Source organism: Leopardus geoffroyi, chromosome B3, assembly GCF_018350155.1.
Source record: "Leopardus geoffroyi isolate Oge1 chromosome B3, O.geoffroyi_Oge1_pat1.0, whole genome shotgun sequence".
Classification (NCBI taxonomy): domain Eukaryota; kingdom Metazoa; phylum Chordata; class Mammalia; order Carnivora; family Felidae; genus Leopardus; species Leopardus geoffroyi.
Genome location: NC_059337.1, coordinates 145,143,341 through 145,169,595, shown reverse-complemented (window position 1 = coordinate 145,169,595; position 26,255 = coordinate 145,143,341). Strand labels below are relative to the sequence as shown.

General features: G+C 57.9%; 2 protein-coding genes across 4 annotated transcripts; one reads left to right on the top strand and one right to left on the bottom strand.

Annotated features, from left to right (window-relative positions):
• The first annotated feature begins 11,022 nt into the window (after positions 1 to 11,022).
• LOC123582110 (collagen alpha-1(I) chain-like) lies at positions 11,023 to 13,461 on the top strand. Its single transcript, XM_045448340.1, has 2 exons — positions 11,023 to 11,222; positions 11,994 to 13,461. The coding sequence occupies exon 2, from the start codon at positions 12,267 to 12,269 to the stop codon at positions 13,053 to 13,055; it is 789 nt and encodes a 262-aa protein (XP_045304296.1). The 5' UTR covers positions 11,023 to 11,222; positions 11,994 to 12,266; the 3' UTR covers positions 13,056 to 13,461.
• A 2,463-nt stretch (positions 13,462 to 15,924) lies between these two features.
• On the bottom strand, positions 15,925 to 21,196 carry LOC123582108 (cleavage and polyadenylation specificity factor subunit 6-like). 3 transcript variants are annotated; one of them, XM_045448339.1, is made up of 3 exons: positions 20,701 to 21,196; positions 17,932 to 18,107; positions 15,925 to 17,399 (listed from the first exon to the last, which is right to left on the bottom strand). In XM_045448339.1, exons 1-3 carry the CDS (start codon positions 21,194 to 21,196, stop codon positions 17,394 to 17,396), a joined length of 678 nt encoding a protein of 225 aa, XP_045304295.1. In that variant the 3' UTR covers positions 15,925 to 17,393. The 3 variants fall into 3 exon arrangements, with proteins under 3 accessions (XP_045304295.1, XP_045304293.1, XP_045304294.1); XM_045448337.1 differs by lacking the exon at positions 15,925 to 17,399 and adding an exon at positions 17,637 to 17,813; XM_045448338.1 differs by lacking the exon at positions 15,925 to 17,399 and adding an exon at positions 17,637 to 17,809.
• Positions 21,197 to 26,255: the final 5,059 nt, after the last annotated feature.

Below are 26,255 nucleotides of genomic sequence, written 5' to 3'. Positions count from 1 at the left end.
ATAGGGCAGATGCTGACTCCCCCTCACTGGGGATTCCTTGTGGCCTTAGGGAGGCTCCTTTGGGACCTCTTGGGGAGCAGAGTCACCGGCGTCACAAGAAAACCCTGTCCTAACACTTCCCCTTTCCTGAGCCTTCCGCATGTTGCAGAGGAAGTTCATAGCTGTCTGCCTCATGTACAGCAGGACCCTGATGCAGCCTCCAGAAATGCATCAGGACCCGTCTCAGGTGCCCTTGCCAGGACGCTGGTCACACGGTCACAAGGGGATGCTCCTATGTCAGCGGAGGTCCCATACCCACTTTACGCTTTGCCCCAGCCCTTGGTCCCAGCACGCGGGTCCAGTCCTACCTGACTTTGCCCAGTCCCTGCGGACACACGTTTGCCAGACACTGCAATTCCTTCCTCGGATAAGCTAGTCCCCTCGAGTCAAGACCGACGATCCCGCTTTGTCCCGACCCTGGTTGTTGGTCTGAAGGCATGAGGGTTGGAGAGAATGGGTGTGATCTTCTGAGACCACTGCCGGAGGCAGGGGCTTGTATCTGCCAGTGGCAGGGTTCGAGTTCTCAGAGCCACCCCCCAGACATCCCTGTGCCAGACCCCAGGTGCCCCGATGTGGGCCCCGACGTGGACGTCAAGACAACGCATCTTCCTCGTGGTTCTGTGGCAGAACACACGGCCCGGAGCTTTCCGCCCAGTCCGCTGCGGCCAGAGGGAAGAAATGTTTAAGGCAACGCTGCCACCAAGATGTTAAGACCTCCAGCGCCACGTCTGTGTTCACCCCCTTCGCGGACGTTCCCCTCGGGCCAGCCGAGTCCACCCCCAGCTGTGGGGGCATCACCCCTGCATCGCGGCAGCTTGAGACTCAGCTGGCCGGTCTCTGCTTCACCACCTGAGGACCTTCTCAGGTGCCACGGAACGTGCTTGCTCCACGGCCACGGCACCCTGGAAGTGCCCAGGCTTTTACAGTAACTCCCAAGGCTTCCCTCAACAAATAGGCAAGGAGAGTCTGGTGGCGAGCAGCCTAGTTTCTCTGGAACGTTCCACATGGTACTTCCCAGGGTTCCCAATGGGATGAGCCCTAATTGCCGATGAGTGGGAACCCACTCACCGGCATACTTTGAACGGATGCTGGAGGTCAGCCTAGGATCTGATGTTAAGGGTGGCAGAGCTGACAATGCGACAGGTCTCTTACACCGAGGAGGGGGCTCTGACAGGAACAGAATGACCTGTAGGCACAGATGGAGATGTTTGGAAGGATGGGCCTGAGAATCATCAACCCCAGATTCCTGTGAGCCTGCCGCAGAATCGAGGGGGCCACCCCTGTCCCCGACAGTCTACGGAGCCTTCACCTGAGGCTGGTAACTTGCAAGGCGTCGCTGGGTCTCTAGGTCCGTTGAGGCCCTGCCTTGTTACGTCCCAGCTGATAAACAGGATTGAATAGAGCCCAGCAGGAAAGGCAGTCCCTGCTCTGGGCTGGGGGGCTGGGAACTGCTTCCTTGCCAAAGGGTTGAGGCACCCGGTTGAAAGCCAAGCCGCTGGCTGACTGCAGAAGGGGCCTGCGGACGCAGCTTGAAACCACCAGGGCAGCGTGAGGTGGGGACTGCCGTGAGCCAGGTAGAAATGAGCGAGAGGGGATTTGTCTATTTGTCCTTGTGGCTCAGTTTTCCTTCAAGTATGTTGAAGCTCTTACAGATGCATAAACCGCATCTGTTATGTTATGTTCTCTTGATTAATAGACCTCTGCTCTTTTTATCTCTGATAATAGTCCTTTTTCTGACATCTATTTTATCTGATGTTTTAAGAGCCATATGGCTTTCCTTTGGTTTGACATGGCGTATCGTTTTCCATCCTATTGCTTTCGCTATATTATCTTCATATTTAAAGTGGGCTTCTTATAGATAGCATAGAGTTGTTGTTTTTTTAACCAAATCTGACAATTTCTGCCATTTCACCAGGGAGTTTAGACCATTTGTGTTTCTGTGATCATGTCCTTATCGCCTCTTTCATCTGTGTCATTATTGGTCTCTTTTAACTGGTTGCTTCCTCTTATCCTTATGGGTTCTTTTTTCCTATTTGTTGAATGCCTGATGCTGGGAAATCAGATGACAGGAAGCTTATCTTTTTGGTGCTGGTTATTTTTATATTCTGTAAATTTTCTTGATTGTTGTTCTGGGAGGCAGTTAACTTACCTGGAAACAGTGAGATCAGTTGGGGACTTGCATTTAAGTTAAGGACCCAAGCAGCATTTAGTCCAGGGTGAGTTTTCCCCGCCCCTGTGCATCTACGCCGAGTCAGGGAAACAGAATGTGTGCACCTGTTCACCAAAGCCGGGGCCAGGGACGTCCCCAGCAGCACCCTCAACCTCACGGCCATCATCAGTAGATTGGACAAGAAGTCTGCTAGACCCAAACAAGGGCGTATGGTTCAGCAAAGGGAATGGATGGACGACAGCTGTGCACAGCCCCCTGTGGAATCCCGCCAGCTGAACTCTGAAAGATGCCAGACACGAAAAATCCGTGTTGGGACGTGCACATCCCTGCGGATGATGGCCGAGACAGGTGACACTCATTCTGGTGTTAGGGGACATCACGGAGCTTACCCACGGGGAGGACAGGAGAGGGATTACCCAGTGGGCTTCTCGGGGGGCTGACACATAAGTGCTCGCTCTGTGCACTTACAGTCTGTACATATTTCTTCAACTACGTTACACTTCACTTTCAAAATTTGACTCACACAGTTTTATGGAACGGCTCCATGTAGAAATTGCCCCATCCCCAGATGCTGTCCCGGATGTTGTCAGGGCCTAGACCACAGCCATGCCATCCAGCTTTGATCTTGTGACCTATGGCACAGCTGAGAGGGAGTGAGGCGCTGACGGTGAGATGCACTCACGAGATGTGCTCGTGGCTGAAATCGGGGGAAATAACAGCAAAGCCAGGCTGGCACCAGCTTCTCTTTCTAAACGCCCCCCCGGCCCCCGCTTTCCCTAACTGGGGTCAGCTGCCCCCTCCGCACCTAACAACCTACCCAGCACGGCTTCCTGAGCAAAGCTCTGGCAAACAAGGTGGCCATCATCCTGGGTCTACACTGCGACTTGTCGCTTAGCAATTCTCTTTCACGACACCTGTTTGTCTCTTCCTGGGACAGCCAATGAGCAAAAGAACAGAGAGACATGGGGCGTCCTCTCAGCATTTAGGAGACAAAGATCAGGGACGGCCCGTCAGAGTTACGGCAACGGGCAGCTGCGAAGGACCCATCAGAGCCACCTTTCTGGGGCCCATGTGACCATCTATGGAAAGCAGGGTGACTCCAGCCAGGAACTTCGTGAGGGAAGTAATTAGTAGCAGGAGGCTCGGGGACCGGGGGGACACAAAATGGTGATTTCAAACTGCTAAAAAGCAAAAAACTCATTGGAAGCCACTAGATGTAGAATTTGTTAAACAACGTAGGGGGACTCCCCATCCGACTCGGAGCTGGTCCCCTGGCTGGGAGGGTACATGGGTGGGGCGACAGGGTCTCCAGGCAACTCGGAAGCCCCGAAGCTGCAGTCACGCCCAAAGCTGGAAGAGGTTTCTGAGGGGGAACGATCTGCCGCCATGCCGAACACCATGTCGCTCACGAATGTCGCTTCATTTCTCAAACACACCTGGACGCAGAGACACGAATAGGAGCGAGGGAGGCCTGGGGTTAAGGATCTGCTGTCTCGAGAGGAAGGAGGGATTCCGGCGGTTCATCTGAGGCATCTCTACTGGGCTGCATGATAGAGAAGGATTTGGCACGACAGAGCCTGGGTCACAAGCCTCACCCTGAGGGTGTGGAGCCTCAACGACCCTCAGGCTGTGACCCAGAGCCGTGGGCGCCCGCGTCACCGGGGGCTTGCACACGAGGCACCACATGGGTCCCGCTGGAGAGCACGGAACACTTGGAGGGCAAGGACAGAGCCCTCCCTGGAAGGACCTTAAGGTCCACAGAGGCAGGAAGGGGCAGGAGCTGGAGGGCAGGTCAGAGGGAGCCCCTCACCCAGCCTGAGTCTGGGAGAGGGGAGGGAGGCAGCTGCGGGCAGACAGCTGGTCAGCAGGGCCCCTGGCACGAAGCCACCGAGGTCCTGGTCAGGCTGGCAGGGGGCTGGAGGGAGGCACCTGCTGCGGCCCTGTCCCAGGATGGTACCCGTGGCACCTGTGAAGGGAGGTGGGGGCCACCTGCTCCTTGCACCGGGCCTGACACAGAGGGCCCTGGTGTCCGAGTCCAGCCACCTCCCCAAGGCCGGCCTCCATGGGCCTCACAGCTGCACTCCCTCCCTGGTGGTGAGCCCCATCCCCGTCGGGGCCCAATCCTGGCCCGGGGAGGGAGAGGTAAGGAGCTCAGTGTGGGGGCTCAGGGCTCCCCGACCCGGTGGGCCCAGCTCTGGTCTGCCCCGGGAGTCTCCTCCTGGGGTGTCTTCACTTCCATTTCTAGAAGCCTGGGCTTCAGCTTCCAGAGCATGGTGTCTGGGGCCCCATCCCCACCCGGAGAGCTGGGGGAGCCCTCGCCAAGTGTGATGCCCTCCGCCAGCCCCATTTCTGACTCTCCCTGTGCGTCCCATGGGTCTCCGTCCTTGTCCTGGAGAAAAGCCACGATGCAGCTCAGGTGGGAAGTCCCCTGAGCCTGGCCCTGCTCTCTCCCGTCCCTGGGCCCCCCACCCCAGGCGCGTGGACCAGGCCCAGCCGGAGGGCAGAGCAGGGTACTGAGCGAGCTCAGGAGCTGACTCCCTACCTGGCAGGGCCTGGCGCTGGGCGCGCTGCAGCACAGGCAGGGGGGGAAGGCGGCTGACCCTAGGGCAGGATGTGCCCCTGGCTAGGAGGGAAAGTACCCACTGGCTCGGGGGCAGGCTCTCTGACATCTTAGATGCCCCCCCCCCCTTGCTGTGGGGGCTGGGGAGGGCCTGGTGGGTTTGACCTAAAACCTACTGTGAATTTCGTGTCTCCGTGTTCTGCAACCGGCTCAACAGGTGAGTTGAGCCGACTTTCCAGGGCCGGTCCTTTCTGTCACCGTGCAGGTGCCCTTGCTGGGGTGCACTTCCGGTCTTGGTGCTGGGGCACGCCCCCCACCGCTGCTTGCCCTTCCTTCTGCTGGGACCCTGCGGACCTCCGGACCCCCAGGCTGGCCACACATGACAATCGCCTGGGCAGCTCTGGAAGAACGGCTTCTGTCTGCTTTGGCCTGAGCCAACGAATTGGGGATTTCTGTGGTTGAGGACTCCAGGTCCTCCAATGAAGGTCTCGAGGGGTCCGGGCCCAGGAGTCCTGCTTTGGGCAGTGGGGGGCCCCTGGGGGGTTGTTCCCGGGGGGTGTGTGCTCCTCCTCTTCCCCTTCCCCCGGGTCCAAGGTGCCAACAGTCCCTTCTGGGTCACACCCACAGCTGCCTGGTTCTCTCCGCTTACTTTCCTGAGCCTGAACTGGTGGCATTCGGACTGGGTCGTTTCCTGCTTGACCCCTGTGTTTTGGGGTTCGGCTATAATGTCTGGGACAGTGTGTGTTCCTGTACACGGGCTGTGTTCATTCGCCGGGGGTTTGGCCCTGCAGGGGCCCTGCCTCTGTCATCACGGCCAGGCTGGTCACTGGCTGGGCTGGAGCCGTGCCCTCCCATCTGGGGATTCCTCCTGCCTCTCGGTCTCTGGCACTTTGGCAAGGATGTCCACTGGTCTCAGGGGCTCTTGTCTGCAGCCTCTGTGTGGTCGCTGCTGGTCCTGCCTCCGAATGCTGTCCTCACTTGTCCCTACCCTCCTCCTGTCTGCTCCCTGCCCCTCCCGGGCTCTGCTCCGGGGCACCCCTCAAGATTCCTCACCCCGATTTCTGCCCTGAGACTCTGTGCTCCATGCCTGGGACCCTCGATGCTTCTATCCTGGACGCACCCTCCAGAGACCAGTCCTGTAAGGTGTCTCACCCTATGGGGACTCTAAAGAGGGTCCCATGAATCCAGTCACCTGGTGGACCGCAGTCCCAGCCCAGCACCTGCCCACTTACACCCACCCCCAACCTGGTCCCTGCTGGCTGTGGGCACCTCTCTGTCCTGGGGACAGGATGGCTGTGACTAGGCGGGCCCAGGTGGCAGGGGGCTCTGAGGGTGGGGGCTCCAAGCTGCAATGGCAGCGCGGTTCTTGGGGGGCTCCTTTGAGCTATGAGGTCTCCCCACCCTTCCTTGCCATGTCTTGTGTCTCCCGCCCCTTCCTCGTGTCTGTGACCCTCAGCAACCACCTGCCCCTCTCTGAGCCTCAGTTTCCTCATGTGAAGTCACAGGGTGGGCTCTCCTCTCCCAGGAGTAGCTGCAGGATCCCCCATGGTGGGGTCAGACCAGGGCCAGGCTCTGCCTCCCCTTGCTGACCTGCCTGTGCCCTGGTGCCCCTGGCTCACCCACCCCTGCTCCATGACCTGTCCCATGTCCTCTCTGCAGGGTAGGGTTTTACTCTGTGACATTCCCCTCAAGCTTGAAGAGGCCTCCCTGCTCCCTGAGGAGGGTCTCCAGCCCTCTCCACCCTGACTGCTCCAGGAAGAAACACGAGCAGCACCTACTGAGCCAGGACCATCCAGGGCTCTCAGCCTGTAGTTCACTGAAGGCAGCACTCCTAGGTCCTGTGTCCCAGGGGCCCGTGGGGCCGAGCCGTCCCCCACCGCTGCGTCCTGCAGAAGCCCCAGCCTCGCCTTCCCTTCCTGTAGGGCCCAGCCTGTCCCTTCCTCCCAAAACTTTGGGTACTTGGCCTCTGATGGCTACTCCAAGCACTCACCTGAGCCTCTCCTGCCTCCCTGGAGGCCCCAGACCCTCCTTCCAGGGCTTCTGGATCCTTCAGGTGAGTCTGAGGTAGGGGTTGTAGGTTCGGACTGGTGGGGTGGTGAGGCATAGTGGGGGTGACCTGGGGGTAGGTGGTATGGTTTCCCTACCTCAGTGACTTGCTCAGTCCCTGGGGTACCCCTGACTCTGGCAACTGAGACCTGACCTTGGGGCCTGATCTAGCATCTCCTGCCAGGTGCTGGGGACAGAAGGGTGTGGGCATGCCCGTGACCCCTCCAGGTTGGAGACCTAGGGTTCCACCTAGAATCTTCTGGGGAGTATCCTGGGGTCCAGCCTTTGAACACCTTTGCCCAGGCCTGGCCTGTGAGGAGGAGTGAGAGGCCAGGGCTGTGCCCCGCTGAGGGCCCAGGGGCTTTCATGGAGGCAGGACTGGGGTCCAGCCACCATGGCAGATGAGCTACGGGGCCCCACGAGACATTCAGACGTGGGTCCCGGAGGTTGTGGACCGCCGCAGGGGAGGACTCCCTTCACATAGGGAGGAGAATGGGTTGGTGATAGAGCTCCCCAGCAGGTCCACTCAGGCTCCACCCAAGGACCACATGGCCCTTCCTGATCCGAGATGGGGACACTGAGGCCCAGATGGGGACACTGGTGTCCTGTCCATCCCATCCTAGGACATTGCTGCCACCTCAGTTCCCCACCTCCACCGTATCCACCCTGGACCTGCTTTTCTTGGGTGTTTGGGGGGCTCAGAGGGAACACCTGCTATGCCAACACTGGACGGCCTCCCCCCTCCCTGCTGGCCCACCGCCTGCGTCCGGGGGCACAGAAGCCACTTGCCTGGACCCAGGCAGGCTTGGCCTGGGAGACTCGGGAAGCGACCTGGCCTGTCCCCCTTCTCACTTTCCTGCTGGGAGGTCCCCGTTGGGCTGGGAGTGTGGTCTGAACATACTGTGGGGGTGGCTCCTGGCCAGACTCTGGGACCTGGGCCTGCAGAGGGAAGGTGGCTCCCGAGGCCTGGGTGCTGGTCACTGTCCCAGCTGGCCACCACCACCTCCGGGCTGTTTGCTCCCCCCTCCCCAACCCCTCTCCCCCACCACCTCTGGGGCCCCGCCCTAGTTCAGGCCTCGCCTCTCGCCTGTCCATTCCCGTCTTCTCCCTGACTGCCCACCCACGTGGCCTGGTGTCCTGGCCAGCCCGTGGCCCCTCTCTTCAGAGCAAAGCAGCTCTGCGGGTCCCGGAACCTGCCCGTGGCTCCTTCCCTCTTGGACGTGTCCCTGCCACTCTGGCTGCCTCGGCCCCTCAGGCCTGGCTGTGATGACACCACCTCCTCCAGGAAGCCCTCGGTTTGCCTCTCCCTCCCACCCCCACTGGCCTCTCTACGCCTGAACAAGCACCCCCACAGCCTCCCCTGTTCCTGGTGCTCAGCACGTGTGCCTCTCGCCGGGCCATTCTGGGTCCCTCCCCGGTCGGGTGCTGCTCCTTCCTGCGTGCAGGGCTCTGAGGCTGCGGCCCCGGCGGCCCCACCCTTCCCTGCAGAAGCCACATCAGGGCAGGCAGGGGTGTGGCAGCAGTTGGGGCTCTTCGCCCCACACTTCCCTAGTGCACACCCCAGTGGGCAGTGGTGCTGACACCCGGGGGCTCAGCACCAGGCCCAACCCCCCCCCCCCCCAGCTCTCAGCACCTTCCGAACCCCGCCTGGAGTACACCCTTCCTGGCTGCAAGGACGCCAGGGGCCCGCTGTGGAGTGCTGGCTGGGCCAAGCCGGGGTAGGGGGCTGGGGCAGACTGGACCCCCAGGGCCTCCTGAACAGAGACCCCAGCCCTGAGGGCCTGCCATCTGGGGGAGGGGAGTGGGGCTGAGGTCCTCCACGTGGCCCCGAGTCCACGTGACCCTTGCCTGCTCTGAGAGCCTTGCTGTGGCTCGGGAGCCTCGCCGTCAGGAACACACCTGCTCCGTCTAGTCCGGAGACACCCTGCGCGGCTCCCAGACCGTCACCTCGCTGGGACCGAGTGCCTGCTCCAGTTGCCAGGATCCTGTCACCTCTCGCTTCCTTCACGTCCCATGGGTGGTGTCACTGCTCCCACTGGTGGAAACTCTAAGAAAACCTCTCCGGACGGCTTCCTGCACCGGCCGCGCCTTCCGTCCTTCCCGCGAGGGTCGTCCTCGTTGGCCTACGCGTGTTCCTCCCGGACCTCCCCCGGCCCCCGGTTTCTGTGGGGTCGGTGCTGATGCCCCCACTCTCACGCCTCCTTTTCTCATTTGAGTCCGTTTTCCTGAGTGCATCCGGTCGAGCGTCTGCCGAGTGTGCTGCTCTTTGAAGGAGCCAACCTAGGTTCCACGTCCCGGTTTTCCCCGATTTTTCCATCCTCCGCGTGTGCCTCCTCCCTTCTCCTGACCCTGAACCTGGGCTTACTTCTCGCTCCTGAAGTCAGGTCCGCTGGCGGCCTGGCTCCCGTGTTTGCACGCGGCGCTCACCGCACAGCACCCCCGCGGCCCTGCTTTCCCCGCACCCCTCGCATCCCACTCTGCTGTGTTGTCCTTTTCGCTGGACTTGAGCTGCTTTCTGACTTCCCTGTGAGCAGCCGTGGGGAGGGGCTCAGGCGCAGGGGAGGGGAGAGGCTTCCGTGAGGAAGGGACACTTGAACCGAGTCTGGGAGACCCAGGAGCCAAGGGCCTGAAGACCACGGAGTGGGCCCCTCCCAGGCCTGTGGGAGGCTGGGGCCAGGGCCCCAGGGGGTGTGTCAGGGGCTGGGTTCCTGGGACAGATGCTGGGCCGAGTGGGGCTGCTGAGGGGGGGTGCCTGGCAGGGGCCGTGGGCAGAAAGGGAAGGGGCGTTGGACACAGACGGGCCTTCCCTCAGGTCCCGGTGACAAAAGTTTATCAAAGGACAAAGGGAGTGATATGTCATGATTCCCAGGTGGAAAACCTCCCAAGAGGAAAGGGGTCTGGAGGGGCTCGGAGCAGAGGGAGGGGTGCAGGGGTCCCAGGCACAGGAGTGGTCACGAGAGACATGGGACGCAGTCTGAGGCTCCCTGGCAGGCTCCCCGCTTCATCTGCCCTTGAATTTTGGGTCTCCACCCCCGCCCCCCCGGCCCCAGGAGGCTGGTGGGGGCAGGCTTCAAGTGCACTGCCCAGGCAGCCCTGACCCTGAGCAAGGCTGGCCCGGTTCCAGCACCAGAGTGGATCGGGAATGGCCAAGGAATCCCTGCATGTCCTGGGACATTTCTTGAAGACACCCCGTCACTTGTGTGCCACAGACAGAAGGGCCTCCCTTGGAAGGTGGGGGAAGCCGGGGACTGCCTGAGGGGCCCTGGGTGGGGGTGGGGTGGGGTTTGGGCAGAGGCCAGGGAGGGAGGCTCTCCCCAGCACCAGCCAGCTCTGCCTGGTCTGTGCTCACCTGGGGACAAAGAGCTGGCTCACAGGAGACTTGCCCCAAGATCTCCAGGCTGACGGGGAGGCAAGGCGGAGGCCGTATCAGCCCAGCAGGTGGAGACAGAGAGACCTGGTCCTGTGTCCAGGGCCCCGGCCCCCATGGCTGCAGAGAAGGGCAGAGGACCCTGCAGGGCCTGTGTCCCTAGGCCTGAGCCATTCTGGACCGGGACCTGGTGGTCAAGCTGGAGGGGGTGCCTGGGCAGGGACCCTTTCTGACCGTGGCCCCAGGACCGCAGACTCCCCAGTACCCGTGCTCTGGCCCCACATCCTGCAGGCAGGGAGGGACCCATGTTTAACCTGCCCAATGGCACACTGGGGCACGGAGGGGTCCTGCCTGAGGCCCCCCGTGCGGCTCAGAGTCCAGCTGTGTCCTCGGCCGAGGCCCGGGCATGGATGGGGCCAGGACTGTTTGTCATCTGTGCCTGGGGACGTAGCCCTGTGCTGTGCCCTGCCCACCGCAGACACAGGCTGGGCTCTGCTGTCGGGGCGGACCGAGGCTTCCAGAAGGAGATTCCCCACCGAGGCCCTACTGCCCACCAGGAGAACTATGGTCAGCTCAGCCTGTGCCCCTACAAGTGATTAAGACTTTCTCTCCAGTAAGGGGGATGGGATCTGCCTCAGGGTGGCGGTGACACTGTCCAGGGAGGTCCCTGAAAATGGGAGGTTCGGGGCTCATCGGGGGGGCAGGGAGGGACTCTTGGTCCCCTGTCGTGTGAAGAGAGAGGGAAGGACCTGAAGGCCAGGGCCAGCCCCCGCCTGTGCTGGGGACTGAGGTCTCGCAGGGCGTCAGTAACAAGGTTCCTGATGTGCTTACCTGGGGGATTGAGTTTGTTTCCACGTTAGGAGGGGGGCGACCGTCCTATGAGGACAGAACCGGCCACACGTTGACAACCGTTACTCGCATGTGCCTTTAACAAAGTGACGTAGCGATGAACGTTCAACTCTCCCCTGTTGAGTTGTTTGGGTTATGCACCGGAAGCGTTTTCCAACGACCGCCCTTGAGCGACAGCCACCCGAGTCGCTGTGAGTAGTGACCTGTGGGGAAGGGCTTTCCGCGGGCAAAACAGGCCCAAGAAAACCCCAACCCAAAGTCAGCAAGACTTTCGTGCATTAGAAGTTTTTCCCAGGAATTCTCTCCCGTCACCCGACAGTAGGCCGATCTGCTCTTTATATGGTTTCATTTGGTTTCCACGCCTGGGCGGCATCACAGCGGCGAAGGGTTTCCTTCCAGAGAAATGCTCCCCTGGAGAAGACAAAGCCAACCCTCGTCAAAGGGCGTGTTGCAGAAAGTGCCCCCACCTGACTCTGTGTCCCCTGGGAATGGGCTTCCCGGGAAAGAGCCAGGAGGCAAGGGCAGCGTCGCGAGGAAACGGGGAGACGCGCTGGAATAATTCCCACAGGGACAAATATTCGGAACAGAAAATGAAAACCATTTGCCCTCAATTTTCCTGTGCGGAAATACCACGCAACCCCCTCGCCCGGGCTGGGCTCAGGTCAAACGTCTGGGTACAAACGCAGAAAGTCAAGTCTCCGGGTCGGAATTTACGCTGTAGAGGAGGTTGAGCTCCAGGCACAACTCAAGGGGTCGGCAGCCCAACTACAAGTGCCTACAATCTGAGATTCCCAAACCTCCAGACAAAGCCCATGGCACCGCGCATGTGAGGGAACAGTGGTGTCCCCTTCTGGGGGAACGTGGGGACACGTGATCGTGGTCCTCAGCCCCGCCTCCCGTAACAAGTCAGGTTGGGGGGCCCCGGGACCCCCTCCATAGGCTTCACAGGCACCTCCTTTCAGATCCCCACGTGTTCTGCGTGAAATCTTTCCGTGAAGGCCTTGGGCGCAGTGGGGACGCTGAGCGTGCGTGACCGACACAAGCCAGGACACAGGTAAGGACCCGGTTCTGGAGAAGGTCCTGCGCGCAGCCTTCCTGGCGAGCTTGGGCAGCTGCGACAGCGCAGGGGGGACCTGGGCCGGCGCCCTGCTCGCGGTCCCGGATCAGGAAGCCTCTGGGCTGGCGGTGCTCTGCCCCGAGGCCATCGAGGCCGGTCCCGGGACGCCCCAGCGGGGATGCGGGGACGCGGGGACGCGGGGACACGGGAACACGGGGGACCCGGGACATGGGGACCCGGGACCTCGGGGGCGCAGGGGCGCGCTCAGCGACCCGCCGGCCGCGCCACCTCCGGCCGCCGCGCCAGGACGGGGGCGGGACCCGCGGGGGACGTGGCGGCGCCACCCTTCCGGGGCCGGGCGGGGACACGCGCCACCGGGCCGGACGACGGGGGCGCTGATCCGGAGACCCGGGGCCGCCTCCGCCCCGGCTGCGCCCCGCCCTGCGTCCCCGGGCCTGGCGAGGCCGATCCGTCCCGGGGTCCTCAGCCCTGCGCGGCTGGGGCGCGGGAAGCGTGGCGGCGCAGGAGGAGCCGGGAGGCGGAGGGTCGGCCTGGGGAGCACGGTGCCCGGGGGTGGGGAGGGGGCCGCGACTCTGGTCCCCTCCCCACTCCAGCCTGCACATCCGTCCGGGAGCGACCGGAGGGCCGAGTGCCCCGTGGGCGGCCTGGCCCCGAGGGGGCGCTCCTCGCAGGCTCCCCCCCTTTGGAAGCAGGGCCCACGGGCTCCACGGCGAAGGCCCCCTGCCCCTCGGTGAGCAGCTGGCGGAGGGGCCACCGCGGCCACGAACCAAACCGAATGAGACGTTTGGCACAGCGGGTGTGCGGAGATGAGCCCCGGGGCCATCCTGCGGCCTCTTTGCTTCTCCCCTACTCGTGGTTCCGGAAGCGCACACGTGGTCAGACACTGGGTGTTGGACCCCTTGAGATGCTCCCAGTAGGAAGCAAGGGTGACCGCTTCTCCACCTGACCTTGTCACCAATGCCCGGCTCCCAGGCAGTGACCCTGGACGGAGAGCCCAGCATCAGGAAGAAATGCCACAGGAAACACCCCTGGTGCCAGGGGGCTCCCTGGAGGGACAGCCCTTCTCCTGGCCTCTTGTCATAGAGGCAGAAGTCAGGGAGATGGCCATGGGGGACACGTGTGGGCAGTGTCCAGGTGTGGTCCTGTGCCTGATGTCCGTGGGGCAGCTTGTCATGGGGGGGGACCTTCTCCAGCGGCCTCACCCCCTGCGTGGCCAGCAGCTGTGGGCCAGCAGGACAGACCGAAATCTAAATACAGACTGAAATCCCCACCAGTCTGTCGCCCTGACCCTGGTGACTCCAGGACTCTGAAAAAGCCAGTATTTGTATTTAGTATCATGTTTGCTTTCCACATCCTTCATCTTTTGTGTGTAATGTCATTTATGTCTTTTTATTTTATGAAAAAAATTTTTTAATGTTCATTTATTTTTGAGAGAGGCAGAGACAGGATGTGAGTGGGTTAGGGGCAGAGAGAGAGGGGGACACAGAATCCCAAGCAGGCTCCAAGCTGTCAGCACAGAGCCCGATATGGGGCTCGAACTCATGGACTGCAAGATCATGACCTGAGCCGAAGTTGGCCGCTCAACCGACTGAGCCACCCAGGGGCCCCTCTCTTATGTCTTTTATCTACTAATCCGACTGCCTGGAAATAGAATGCCTGTGGCTCTGCTTGTGGTGGCCTGGCCCTAGTCTGTTCAGCACCTCTTTGGACCATGAGGGTAATCTGAGCGGATGACGCGAAGCCCCGTAAAGGAGCATCCCTCCAGAGAAGCTGGCACTGACTGCTGACCTACCCACCTGGGCTCACTTGATGTTCGTTGTTCAGCTTGCTGTTTCCAGGACTTCTAAGGGATGTTCAGTTTAAACCCAAACCTCCGTGAGGACCAGACCCTTGTTACAAATCTTAGGGAAAATCTTTTACTTTTGTCCTCGAAAGAATACTGGACGTGAAGAGGCGCCTGGGTGGCTCAGTCTGTTGAGCGTCTGATTTCAGCTCGGGTCATGATCTTTCACGACACGAGTCGGAGCCCCGCGTGGGGCTCTGTGCTGCCAGCTCAGAGGCTGGAGCCTGCTTCGGGTTCTGTGTCTCCCCCTCTCTCTGCCCTGCCCCTACCAGCTCTCTGTCTCTCTTCCTCTCAAAAATAAAGAAAAACATTAAAAAATTAAGAAAAAAAAAGAATACCGGACAGGACAATTTTTCTCCCCTGCTTTTGCAGATGGTTGGAAAACATTCAAAATCACTCGTTCGCTGAGGATATGGGCCTTCTAGGATGTGCAGCTCATGTGGGGGTCCTGCTCCTAACTGGGAAGCTTCTATAGCCTGAAAATCTTGCCATCTGTCTCCATGACGCCCCAAACCCTTGATGGCGGAGGTTGTGAATTCCCCAGGGCGGCTGCTTACCGCTACCACTTTGGTTTTCAGCGGCTTCTCTGTTTGGGCCATTTCCTTTTTTCCAACATCGCAGCTATGCAAGAAAGCGTTTTGTAACAGTTCATTCAGAATTTCTAGTCTCGAAGGTTTTTCCCAGTTATCTCCCCTACTCTATGGGCAGAAAGGGAGGAACCGCTGGGCCTTGGGCTGAGTCCATGCGTGTGCATCCACGCTCTCGCGCTCGCTGGTGGAGGCCGTCCACGCGCGTTTGCGATATTTCCAGCAGCTCTCAGGGGGCTCCGTGTGTGTCCCCCACCCGGGGAGGTTTGCAGAGCTGTTCTCTGCAGATGCCGCGGCCGCTGCTTTGTCCCCGGGAATGCTGTTTCTCCTCTCTGCCTGGAGGTACTAAGATCCCAGTTCCTCCCAACTGGGAGGAGACCTGGAGGTCAGAGAGTCTCCGTGGGCTCGGGGCCCAAGGCTCAGAGGGTTTAAGACTCCTTACCACGATAGGCTGAGATCATGAGACAGGCCAGGAGACTGGGGGGCGGGGCGCACCGGGCGCATGGTGTGAAGTTTGCTCCTGTAGGCCCCTCCCATAAGCGTCGGGGCCGCGGCTCCCACTGGACACAGATGGTGGATTGACTGGTTTGCCTACCACTGGGCAGGTGAGTCCAAACGTGGGCTCTAGGATTAGGACGGTCCATAGTGCAGCCCTCCGAAGCCAACCGCTCCAACTCAGACCTCCTCTGTGATAAGGTAATAATTTTATTTATGTTTTCTTGAGTCCCTTGGACTTATCTCTCAAGTGTCTGGGTCTTGGGCAGGAATAATGAAAGTGTCGTTGACTGGGTTCCTTCACATCCCTACATTAAGCCCCGTATTATTCTCCGCCTTGCTCCCCAGCCTTTGGGACACAGCCAGCCTCAAGGAGCAATTGTGTAGTGAAAAAGTCATATAGCAGGATAATTAGGGTCTAATGCAGAAAGGCAAGAATTTATTCAGTTATTCCACGAATGGGGTCCGTTTTGCTGGGATGCATCATATGGTTTCATAAAATTCAGGGTGCCATGCAAACTCGCACAGTAAAAATCACGGCACTCCAGGGGAAAGTGGAGTCGGGTCAGGACACTCAAAATATTTCATCAGCAACACATTAAAAACAGATAGGAACCTAATAAAAAAGATAGCACAGTGGAATACGTTAAGTTGTTATTTTATTTTATTTTATTTTATTTATTTATTTATTTATTTATTTATTTTAATGTTTATTTATTTTTGGGACAGAGAGAGACAGAGCATGAACGGGGGAGGGGCAGAGAGAGAGGGAGACACAGAATCGGAAACAGGCTCCAGGCTCCGAGCCATCAGCCCAGAGCCCGACGCGGGGCTCGAACTCACGGACCGCGAGATCGTGACCTGGCTGAAGTCGGACGCTTCACCGACTGCGCCACCCAGGCGCCCCATAAGTTGTTATTTTAAATACATTAATACAATACGAGATGTGGCCCTTTGTCTCCAAGGCCCAAAGAGCAGCGGACATGGGGAGGGTGCAGCTTGCGGGCCGGGAGACAGGACAGCTGGAACACGCGGCGGGGGCGGTGCGCTCACGGCCGGCAGTCACGAGGCATCTGGGGGACGCGTGAGGGGGGCGTCTGTGTGTTCTGTGGATTCCCACATACCTCGGTCCAGCCGGTGCCGTTTTCCATGTTTACCTTGCAAAGAAAATCGCACAAAATGCGAAATTCACGCTATGCGGGCCTGGCTCCCGCATTCTTGAGTCGTGCTGGAAAAACTCATTTCCAAAGCGTGTGTCAGGGCAGAACCGTAGTCGTGGATTGTGCCAACCACATGGGAGGCACTGATATCTGTGCCAGGGGGCCAGCAGGGAGCGGTGTCGGGGGGGCTAGGTCGTGGGAGGGACAACAAGCAGAGGAATTCAAAGAGCGTAATGGGGGCCCCTCCATTCGTATGTGGAAAACTAACCCCCAAAGTCTGGCATTAGGTGGGCCCTTCGGGGAGTCATAAGGTGACGGAGACCCCAGAAAGCTCCCTTGCCCCCCCCCCCCCCCCGTGAGGACACAGTGAAATAACAGTTGTCCGCGAACCAGAAAACGGAATCTGACTGAATCGGCCAGTGCCTTGGCCTTGGCCTTCCCAGCCTCAGAACGGAGTCATAAATGTTTGCTACGTCCCCCAATCTGCGGTAATCCGTTCTATCAGCCCAAGTGGACCGGGGCGGCAGGTTAGTAAGTGACGGTCTGCGGTAGGTGGCACTGCGGTAGTTAACACGGCCTGGGGGCTTTTGGACAGGAACCTGCTGTGTCACCAGTCTCCAGGCCAGAAGTCCCAGAGCAAGCTGTCGGCAGGGTGATTCCTTCCGTGGGCTGTGGGTGGAGAATCTGTTCCAGGCCCCTCTTCCTTAGCTTCCGATGATTTACAAGCCTCTTTGGCTTCTAGAACACCAGCCCGACCTCTGACCTCATCTTTGGTGGCATCTCCCTGTGTGCACGTCTGTGTCCAAGTTGCCCCTTTCAGAAGGACGCTGGTTATATTGGATTAGGGGCTGCCCGTGGTCCAGCGGGACCTCAGCCGATTACACCTGCAACGGCCCTGTTTCCAAATGAGGTCACACTCCGAGGTACGGAGGGCTGGTACCAATGTGCGTTCTGCGTATTCCCAGAAGTAAGTGACATTTGAGCAAAACACCTAAGTAAAATGAGGGAGTGGGCCATGCAGACATCTGAGGGAACAGCATTCCGGGGGGAAGGAACAGCAAACGTAAGATTCTGGGATGAAACGCAGACTGGCACGCTGAAGGAGTAGTGGGAGGACGGTTGTTGTGTCTGGAGGAAGCAGGGAGGAGAGGGGTGAGCGAGGAAGCGAGAAGCAGAACGATTCGGCGATGGGAAATCCGTCAACTCTGACTCATAAAATTAACAGAATTAAAGGAGGAAAAGCTATACATTTATCAGGGAACAACCACAACGACAAATCTCAGTACAAGCTCTAAGGTATAAATAGACTAAACTTTCCTTTGCTGATGAAGGATACCCATTACAGGACAAAAGGATACATCATATATATTTTTTAATGTTTATTTATTTTTGACAGAGAGAGAGACAGAGCATGAGCCGGAGAGGGGCAGAGAGAGGGGGAGACCCAGAATCCGAAGCAGGCTCCAGGCTCCGAGCTGTCAGCACAGAGCCCGACGCGGGGCTCGAACTCACGACTGAGCCACCCAGGCGCCCCAAGGATACATCCTTCAGTGGTATGTCGTAAAGGCATTTCTGTCAGTCGGAGCTCTGTGGTTCAACATCGATACTTTGGAGTCTGGCTAAAGCAACGAGAAAAGGAAGCGAACTGTGCACTCACCACTGTTTGCAGACAGTATGTCCCCCCGGCCCCCCCCCCCGAATGAGGCATTTTCGAACTGTTAGAATGGAGTCAGCTACCTTTTCCGCCCTGGTCTCGTAGGCTGGGAGTCCACCGTTTTTTGCTGTCGTCGTGGCTACGGAGCCCGGCTGCCCCCGGTCTCCACTGCCTGCCACGCCCCCTGCCGTCTCCTCGGGGCTGTCCGTTGCCGCTGCTCGAGGGGCTGCTGGAGCCCAGGTGCTGGCACATGTGCAACCTGGAAAAGGGAGGGACTTTGCGGGCAGCCCTGGAACGACGAGGAAAGGGCACCAGCGGGCGCGCGTGCCCCTTGCTACCGCGCACCAGGGGACGATGCCGGGGTAGGACGCACACCGCTCCCTAGGGTCCTCGGGCAGCAGTGGCAAGTCAAGGACGCTCTCTGGCATCAGATCTCCCCGCTCCCCCGTTTTCCCCTTCCAGGGTCCCCATTCCTCATCTCCGAGGTCACCTCCAAAAATAAACCATTTGCCCACAAGACCACGTCCCATGTCATAGCTTCTGCTTTTGGAGAGAACCCGAATTAAGAGAAGTGACCCGGGGCGCCTGGGTGGCTCAGTCGGTGAAGGGTCCGACTCCGGCTCAGGTCATGATCTCGAGGTTCGTGAGTTTGAGCCCCGTGTCAGGCTCTGTGCTGACAGCTCAGAGCCTAGAGCCTGCTTCGGATTCTCTCTCTCTGTCCCTCCCCACTCATGCTCTGTCTCTGTCTTAAAAATAAGTAAAACATTTAAAAAAAAAATTTTTTTTTTAAAAAAAGAGAAGTGACCCTAAGAAGCAGACCTTCTGAGTAAGATTCTAAGATCGATCACACACCCTCAGACCCCATTGGAAGGACGGCCTGTGGGTGGGGTGTGGTTCTGTGCGGCAGGGGTGGGGTTAGCGTGCTTTCCTTAATGGCTTTAAAAGCCTGAAGAATACTAAGGACAGGCTCAAATTAGCCCACTATCGATTCAAGATACTCTCGGAAAATCAGCCGCCCCTGGCAATATCAGGGCGCCTCATCGCCTGCAGGCACAGGGCATTTTAGGATGAAAACCAGGTCCAGGATTCCCCGCAACTCATGATGTCGTTACTTCTCCTCTTCAGTCATGTATTTAATCCCCAGTTCGACCAACAAGGGTGTTTTATGTTAATCAAAATAGCAAATTATCATACTGTCCATTTCTATCATATTGTCTATTGGAGAGTCTCTTTCAAATTACTTGACCACACTTTAATTTTTTTAAACGTTTACTTATTTCTGAGAGAGACAGAGCACGAGCAGGGGAGGGGCAGAGGGCACGGGAGACCCAGAATCCCAAGCAGGCTCCAGGCTCCGAGCTGTCAGCACAGAGCCGGACGTGGGGCTCGAACCCACGAACCGTGAGATCATGACCTGAGCCGAAATCAGACAGTTAACCTACTGAGCCACCCAGGCACCCCCTACTTGACCGTACTTCATAGTCTCTTGTTCCTTGCTCAAAATTTTAAGCTTCTTTTTTTTATTTCTTTAAACACATGAAACATAATTATCTCATCTGTCTGATAACACCAATGTCTGCAGTTTTCCAGACGTGGTTTTCTTGTCTGTGTTTCCAACGGCTCTCATTCACGGTGTTTTTTTCCCTGTGTGTTTTGTGACTTTTCAGCAGCAAGTTGCCTACGTTCCCTCAAAAGCTATCTGTGGGAAGTTGTTGAAGCCTGCCTTGAGCTTGCCTCCCTCCAGTGAATATTTGCGGTTATCCTTTTTAAAGATGCATTTTTACTTTTGTTACTTTGCAGTCAGAGAATGTCTCATAAGCCTTCTCTATTTAGAAAGCGAGTTGTCTGTTGTGTTCCATATATAATTAATATCACAGGTCAAGGGTGCTCTGTGCACCGTTAATAGAAAAGCATGTTCTGTGACCACAAACACCAGTGTGAAAGATGTATCCCGTTGTCACTTAAATGTCATCTCTGAGCCTATGCTGCCGGGAGCAAATTCAAGCTCAGTCAGAACTGGGGCCCTGTCCCCTCCCCCCCACACGGCTACGCCAAAATGACCGAGGTCAGTGGCACCCCGACACAGGGAAAGCGTAGCTATCTCCGCTTTCAGCCCAGGCCTCTGGGTCCCCCTCAAGTCCTAAGGCATCTGTTTGTGCCCGAGTACAAGGTGAGTGGAGTTTACTCAGGTGGACGACCCCAGGACTTTCCGCCCAGCCCCCAGGGTCCCCTCTGAATCAAGGAACGGCAAGAACGCTGTGCAGGTGTAGAGCAGAAGCCCGAGAGAGACTGGCAGCAGCAGGGTCCGATCTGGAGGACCCTCTAGAACTAGGATGACCGCAAAGCCCTGTCGCCAAGGACCCCACCGGTCGATGCTTGCAGCCGGGTGGATGGGTGCACACTTTCATTTTCAAAAGTGGCCAGTTTTGACTGGTGAGTTATGTGGTCCCTCTTAGGTCAGGAGGGCATGATGGAAAGCCAGGGAAGGTTTGAGAGAGGGAGTAAAATGTGAGTTACATTTTACAAAGTTCATTTGGGCTTTGGTCAAAGGCAAAGGGGTCTGCAGGGGGCCAGAGTAAAGGCAGGGGCGCGAGGTAATCGGTACTCCGGGCACAGAAGTCGGCGGGGGAGGGAGGAGGGGTGCAGAAGTCACTTGGGACCTTCAGTCTGAAGCTCCTTCGCAAGTTTCCCCCTTCCCTGGGGTCCTCCTGGTCTGGGGAGGGGCCCCAGCTGCGCAGCCCAGCCAGGCCTGACCTAGAACGAGGCCAGCCTGGCTTCCGGCCACGGGGCTGGCTCTGAAATGGTGGAGAAATCCTGCATTTCCCGGGTAGACATGGAAGGGATCAGGTTACCTTCTAGTCCCGCGGACAGAAGGGGCTCTTCTGGGAAAGGGGGAGCAGAGGGCAGGGACTGTCGGAGAGGCCCCAGCTCGTCGTCAGGTGGGGAATGGGAGGGAGGCCGAGCAGGGCCTGGCAGCCCGGGGACCCGCCGCGAGCAAGGTCGGAGGGGGGGCGGGGGGAGGGGAAGGAGAGGTTTGGGACGTGGAGCTGGTGGGTAGGGCGGCGCCGGATCGCCCCGGGCCGGAGGCGGGCCAGACAGTGGGGTAGGGAGCGGGGCGAGAGGCGCGCGGGGCCCGGCCTCCCGGGACCCCCGTCTGGGCTGGGGGAGTTCTCGTCCGCCCGGCGGCAGCCGGCCTCCGCGCGCCCGCCCTCCGGGCCCCTTCCTCGCCTCCGCGGCCCGCCCCGGCCCCCGCCCCGGCCCCCGCCCCGCCCCTCCCCTCCTCCCCTCCCGCCCCTCCTCGCCCCTCCTTCCCTGCCCCCTCTCCCCGCCCCCGCCTCCGCGCGCCATTCCTCGCCGTCCTCCGGCCGTGCGCCCCGCCAGCCGCGTCTCGGCCATGGCAGGCCTGGGGCCGCGACCCGCCAAGGGCTACCGGGTGGTGCTGCTCGGGAGCGTGGCCGTGGGCAAGACGGCGCTGGCCACGCAGTTCGCCTGCGGCAGCTTCCCGGAGCAGTGCGAGCCGTCGGTGGAGGAGCTCTTCAGCAAGGTGATCGAGGTGAACGCGGCGCCCGCCCTGCTGGAGATCGTGGACACCGTGGGCGCCGAGCACCTGGTCACCCTCAAGGACCTGTACATCAAGAACAGCGACGGCTTCGTGGTGCTCTACAGCGTGTGCAGCGAGGCCTCGTTCGAGGCGGTGCGGCCGCTGCGGGAGCGCATGGGCCGGCTGCGGGGGCCCAAGGCCGTGCCGCTCGTGCTCGTGGGCACCAAGGCCGACCTGGACGCCGAGCGCCAGGTGCTGACGGCGCGGGGCCGCGCGCTGGCCCGCGAGTGGCGGTGCCCGTTCCTGGAGGTCACGGCCAAGAGCAAACTGATGGTGGACCAGGTGTTCACGCAGGTGGTGCGCGAGGTGGAGGCCCTGGCCCCGCCCGAGGAGCGGGCCCCGGCGCTCCCCACCAATGCCCAGGACACGTGGCCCTCGGAAAGATTCATTGGCTGACGCGCAAAGGTGACTTTTCAGTGTGTTCTGCGCGTTTCTGATTTCTGAAGCTCAGTCCTCCTTCCCTGCCTTTTTAAAGAAAGTGTTCCGGCCCAAGACAAGTGACGATGGCTTCTGTGTCGGAACTCAAACCAGCGCTTTGGACTGTTGGCCTGAAAACTTGGCCACTTTGTTTACCTGTTACAGGGCTCTAGGAAACCCAAAATCCGTATTGTTTTCCTGGATGGAGAGTCCCAGCCTTTTCTTCACATGGGATTTGTTCCAGGATTCTCTTTTTTTTTCCCCCTTTTGATAATTAATGCCTTCGAACGCACCAGACCTTTGAAATTGATTGAGGAACATGAACTAAAGACTTTAAGCCTTGGATTCTGTGAGGTTTTCATGTGTTTCCCTCTCATCCGCAGCCTTGCATTGCAGCAGTAATATTTTCCTCTCTGTGTATTTCTAAATATAGTTATGACATACACAGCGTTGGTTTGAAAGGGATATTGTATACCCTGGGAGGGGAACACGTAACTGCTCACACACAGCTCAGCCTGCCTTCAGCTCTGTAATTGACATCTAGTCGATTTTGAATCTGTACACTGAGTGAAAATAAAGTGGTTTTAAAAGGTGGTAGTTTTAAATATCTGTCTCTCTAATACTTAAAGCTACGGTTTCTATAGTTTGCACGCACGGTCTCTGCTCCTAAGCTGTTTCCCAGGAAGCACGTTAGGAACCAGAGGGAAAATGGCCGCATCTGGTATGTGTTTCTTGTTGCCAGCGTAGGTGTATTTTTGTCTCTGCATGGTTTACAGTGACATGGGGACTCCAGGAGAAGCAAACCGTGTTTGAGTCTTCTTGTATAGTTTTCACATAACGAGGCAAGAAAAGTTTCCTTGCACCTGTTTAAAAACATTATGGTTTTGTAATTTGAAGAGTTACATGAGTTGCATGTGCTTTATTTTCATGGTAACACATTTTTCCAATTTAGGAACCTAGCCTTACCACTTAAACGTCCTTCTAAAAGAAAGTAACAAGAAAAACAAAATTAAATAAACAAGAATGCTCAAAACTATGCCAGGGATCTGAAAAAGTTCATTTTGTTACAGGGAAGTTATCTATACAGTGATGGTTCTACAGGCTCTGGGAGCTTTATTTATATTATATGTGTTGGGTGAACAGAAGGATGGATTTTATTTTAACAGAAAAAGTGTAAGTATGTTAGAGCCTGTCAGTGCCTGACAGCCAGTTCACCAGGGGAACGGGCTAGGCTGGGTGACACCTGTCTTTTATCTCTTCCCCTGTCCCTGGGCCGTGGCGGAGGGCAGGGGAGGGAGGTGTTGGGCACTTGTGAAGCCTTGAAGTCCAACCTATTTACTCTCTCCTCTGACCCTCTGTGTTCTGGGGTCATTCCTCCTGGCTGAGTTACCCACACCCCCCTCCAGGACATTTCAAACACAGGGGGGAAGGGAGGGGGTCCTGCAGAGTGGTGAAGGGTGGGGGAATACCTTCCTAGTCTCAGGTGTCTTTGTCCAAAGCCGCCCCTTCCTCTGCCCGAACAGAGGCAAAAACCCAAGACCGTTACTGGAGTGGATGTTGGGCTGTGCAGAGAAAGCACGCAGGGCGTGAACAGTGTCCTGTCCCCAGCCATGAAAGCAGGGCCCCCGAGGACTGCAGGCTGAGTGACTCTCTGGGCCTGCCTGCCCCTGCTTCCCACCAGCCCTGTCTTTCTGACTCACCACCTGCTTGCACCGAGGCCTCCTGGGAGGTCTTGTGTCCCTGGATCCCTGTGCTTCTGGAAGATACGTTCAATCCAGGAAAAAATTCACAAATAGCCATTTCTTCGTTTAGATTCCTAGGACCTCCTCAGGCCCTTCCACTCAGATCTACATTTTGGCTCAGAGCCCAGGGTGTTCCTTGCTGACCGGTGAACATAACAAATACTCGGGCCCACACGATCGGCTCCCAGGACCTCAGGAGTATGTTTGAAGCCGTTCTCTGCGCACGCAAGCGCGCATGCAAATACATGTAAAATTCAAGACCTACACACCCGATTTTCTTTCTCTTCCTCCATTTCACGTGTCTAACTTCCGTATGTCACACACAGTTGCCTGGAGTCCCTCTGGAGTCAAGTGCAGCCTAACTAGAGTGAACTTGAAGCAGCAGATATGACTGCTTGTCAGGTCCGGGTGCCGTGGTCCATGGAGGCACTGCCTGGTGGGGGCGGGGCGGGGGGGGGGTGTTACCTGAATCGGGCAGCCTAACTCACCAGCCTGCAAATGGTGTTACCATTTCAGGTCATTCACAGCTGGGCCCTGGGCTGGGGGCCACGTGCGTGCTCAGCATAACTGGGGCACGTGAAACTGGTTTCCCAAGTGGCTGTGACATTCCCATGCCCTCCGGCATCCGATGCCCGTAAATGCCCTGCAGCTCAGAGCACCTGCAGCCTCCCTTCTGGCCCGTGTGTTGTGGGTTCGTCTGTATCGTTCAGATCGCTGGTGATGCTGAGAATTCTCTGGGAGGGTTTCAAATGACATTTGATTTCTTCTCCGGTGAAATGCCTGTTCTTTTCATCAGCTTTTAAAATTGTGTAATCTGTCCATTTCTTCTTGGTTCTTGGAGGTTTTACTCTGTCTCTGGGGTGGGCAGCCTCTGAGATGCCTCCAATGACCCCACCTCCTGGTACGCATGCCCTGTGTGACTGCCTCCCCTTGAGGGGGGGCAGGACCTAGTGACTCTCTTCTGGGAATACAACAGGACAACAGTGATGGGAATGTCACTTCTGAGATTAAATTCCAAACCACTGACCTCTGCCCTGCTCGGCCTCCTTCAGAGCCCTTGTTCTGGAAAGGCAAGCTGCCGTGTTGGGACTAGCCTGGTGGAGACAGCCATGTGGCAAGGAACTACTGTCCCAACCGGCAGCTATTGAGGACCTGAGACCAGCCCACAGCTCCTAAGTGAGCTTGGGAGGGGGGACCCTTTCCCAGATGAGCCCTGAGATGAGAGAAGCCCCCGCCAAGCCCTCCCCACAGCCCGTGAGGGAGTCTGAGCGGAGCCCCAGCTGAGCCGCAGAGGCTCCTGACCCACGGACACTGTGAGATGGTGAGTGTGTATTGTTTTATGCCAGTGAGTTTTAAAGTAATTTGTCATGCAGCTACGGACAGCTACTACAACTGTTTGGTGCCTGGACTAGGGTGCCGACGTACAAATATCTGAACCAGGCCGTGGGCAGAGCCAGGTGGGATTCTGAGGAGTGTTAGGTAAGCACTGAGGCATCCTGGACAGGCCTTTAGTGGAAAGCTGGGCTTTGAGGACGCTGCCAGTGAGGGCGCACAGGAAGTGAGAACAGGGGGCTTGTGACATAACGGCAGAAGCGTGGCCACCTTGTCATCTGCAGCTGTGGGGAGCGGTGTACCCGCTGCAATCCAGGAGCCAATGGGTAGATTTCCAGGCCGAGTGCAGAAGAAGCCGCCTGGCCTCTTCCTGTGCCTTATGGTTTCATTTGAGCAGAGAGACAGGCTGAAGGCACTTGGGAAACTAAAAGGAACCGGTACCTGATAGTTGTCAAAATTCGCAGTTTCTCCAAAGGACAAAAGATGCTAAAATTAAGAAATGACTTCCCGGGGAACATCAAATCCAGGAGAATTGGTCTCAAATGAAGCCAGGGGCGCCTGGATGGCTCAGTCGCTTAGGCGTCCAACTTCGGCTCAGGTCATGATCTCACGGTTCGTGGGTTCGAGCCCCACGTCGGGCTCTGGGCCGACAGCTCGGAGCCCGGAGCCCGCTTCAGATTCTGTGTCTCCCTCTCTCTGTGCCCCTCCCCCACTCACGCTCTGTCTCTGTCTCTCAAAAATAAACATTAAACAAATATTTTAAATAAAAATGAAGCCAAAGGTGTGAGTACGTGAAGCCCTTTGTCAAGACCTCAGAAAGATCAAAGGTGACAACTCAGGGTACTGTTCAGTCACATGACGGGCCTGTTAGAAAGATGAAGATGTACCCCACAAATCGTCTCTCCCAAAGACAGGGCCTCTGGGAAACCTCAGCAGTGCCCCTCAGCCATCTCAGGAGGAGCCCAGCGTAGAGCAGGTTCATCTCAAAGAGCTTTGTGGGTGCGCCTTCTCGCTAACGGAGCGAGCCCAGTCCCCAAACAGATTTGTGCGCGTATCTTTTCTATTACAGAGTTAACCCCAAATCACAGGAGATCCACAAAGTTTTTGAGAAAAAGTTTATCAGTCCAAACACGACCTGTTTGGACTAAAAAAGGACAGAGCCATTCCAAATGAAAAGAGACTTTGGACACCCACACCCCCAGGCCGCACAACTTTACTGGAAGGAAGCAGGCTGAGAAAACTGGTTGCAAACATGTGCTTTCTTTAAAAAAAGGGGGGGGGTGGTGGTGGATGTTCAGAGGGCAGAATAAAGAGG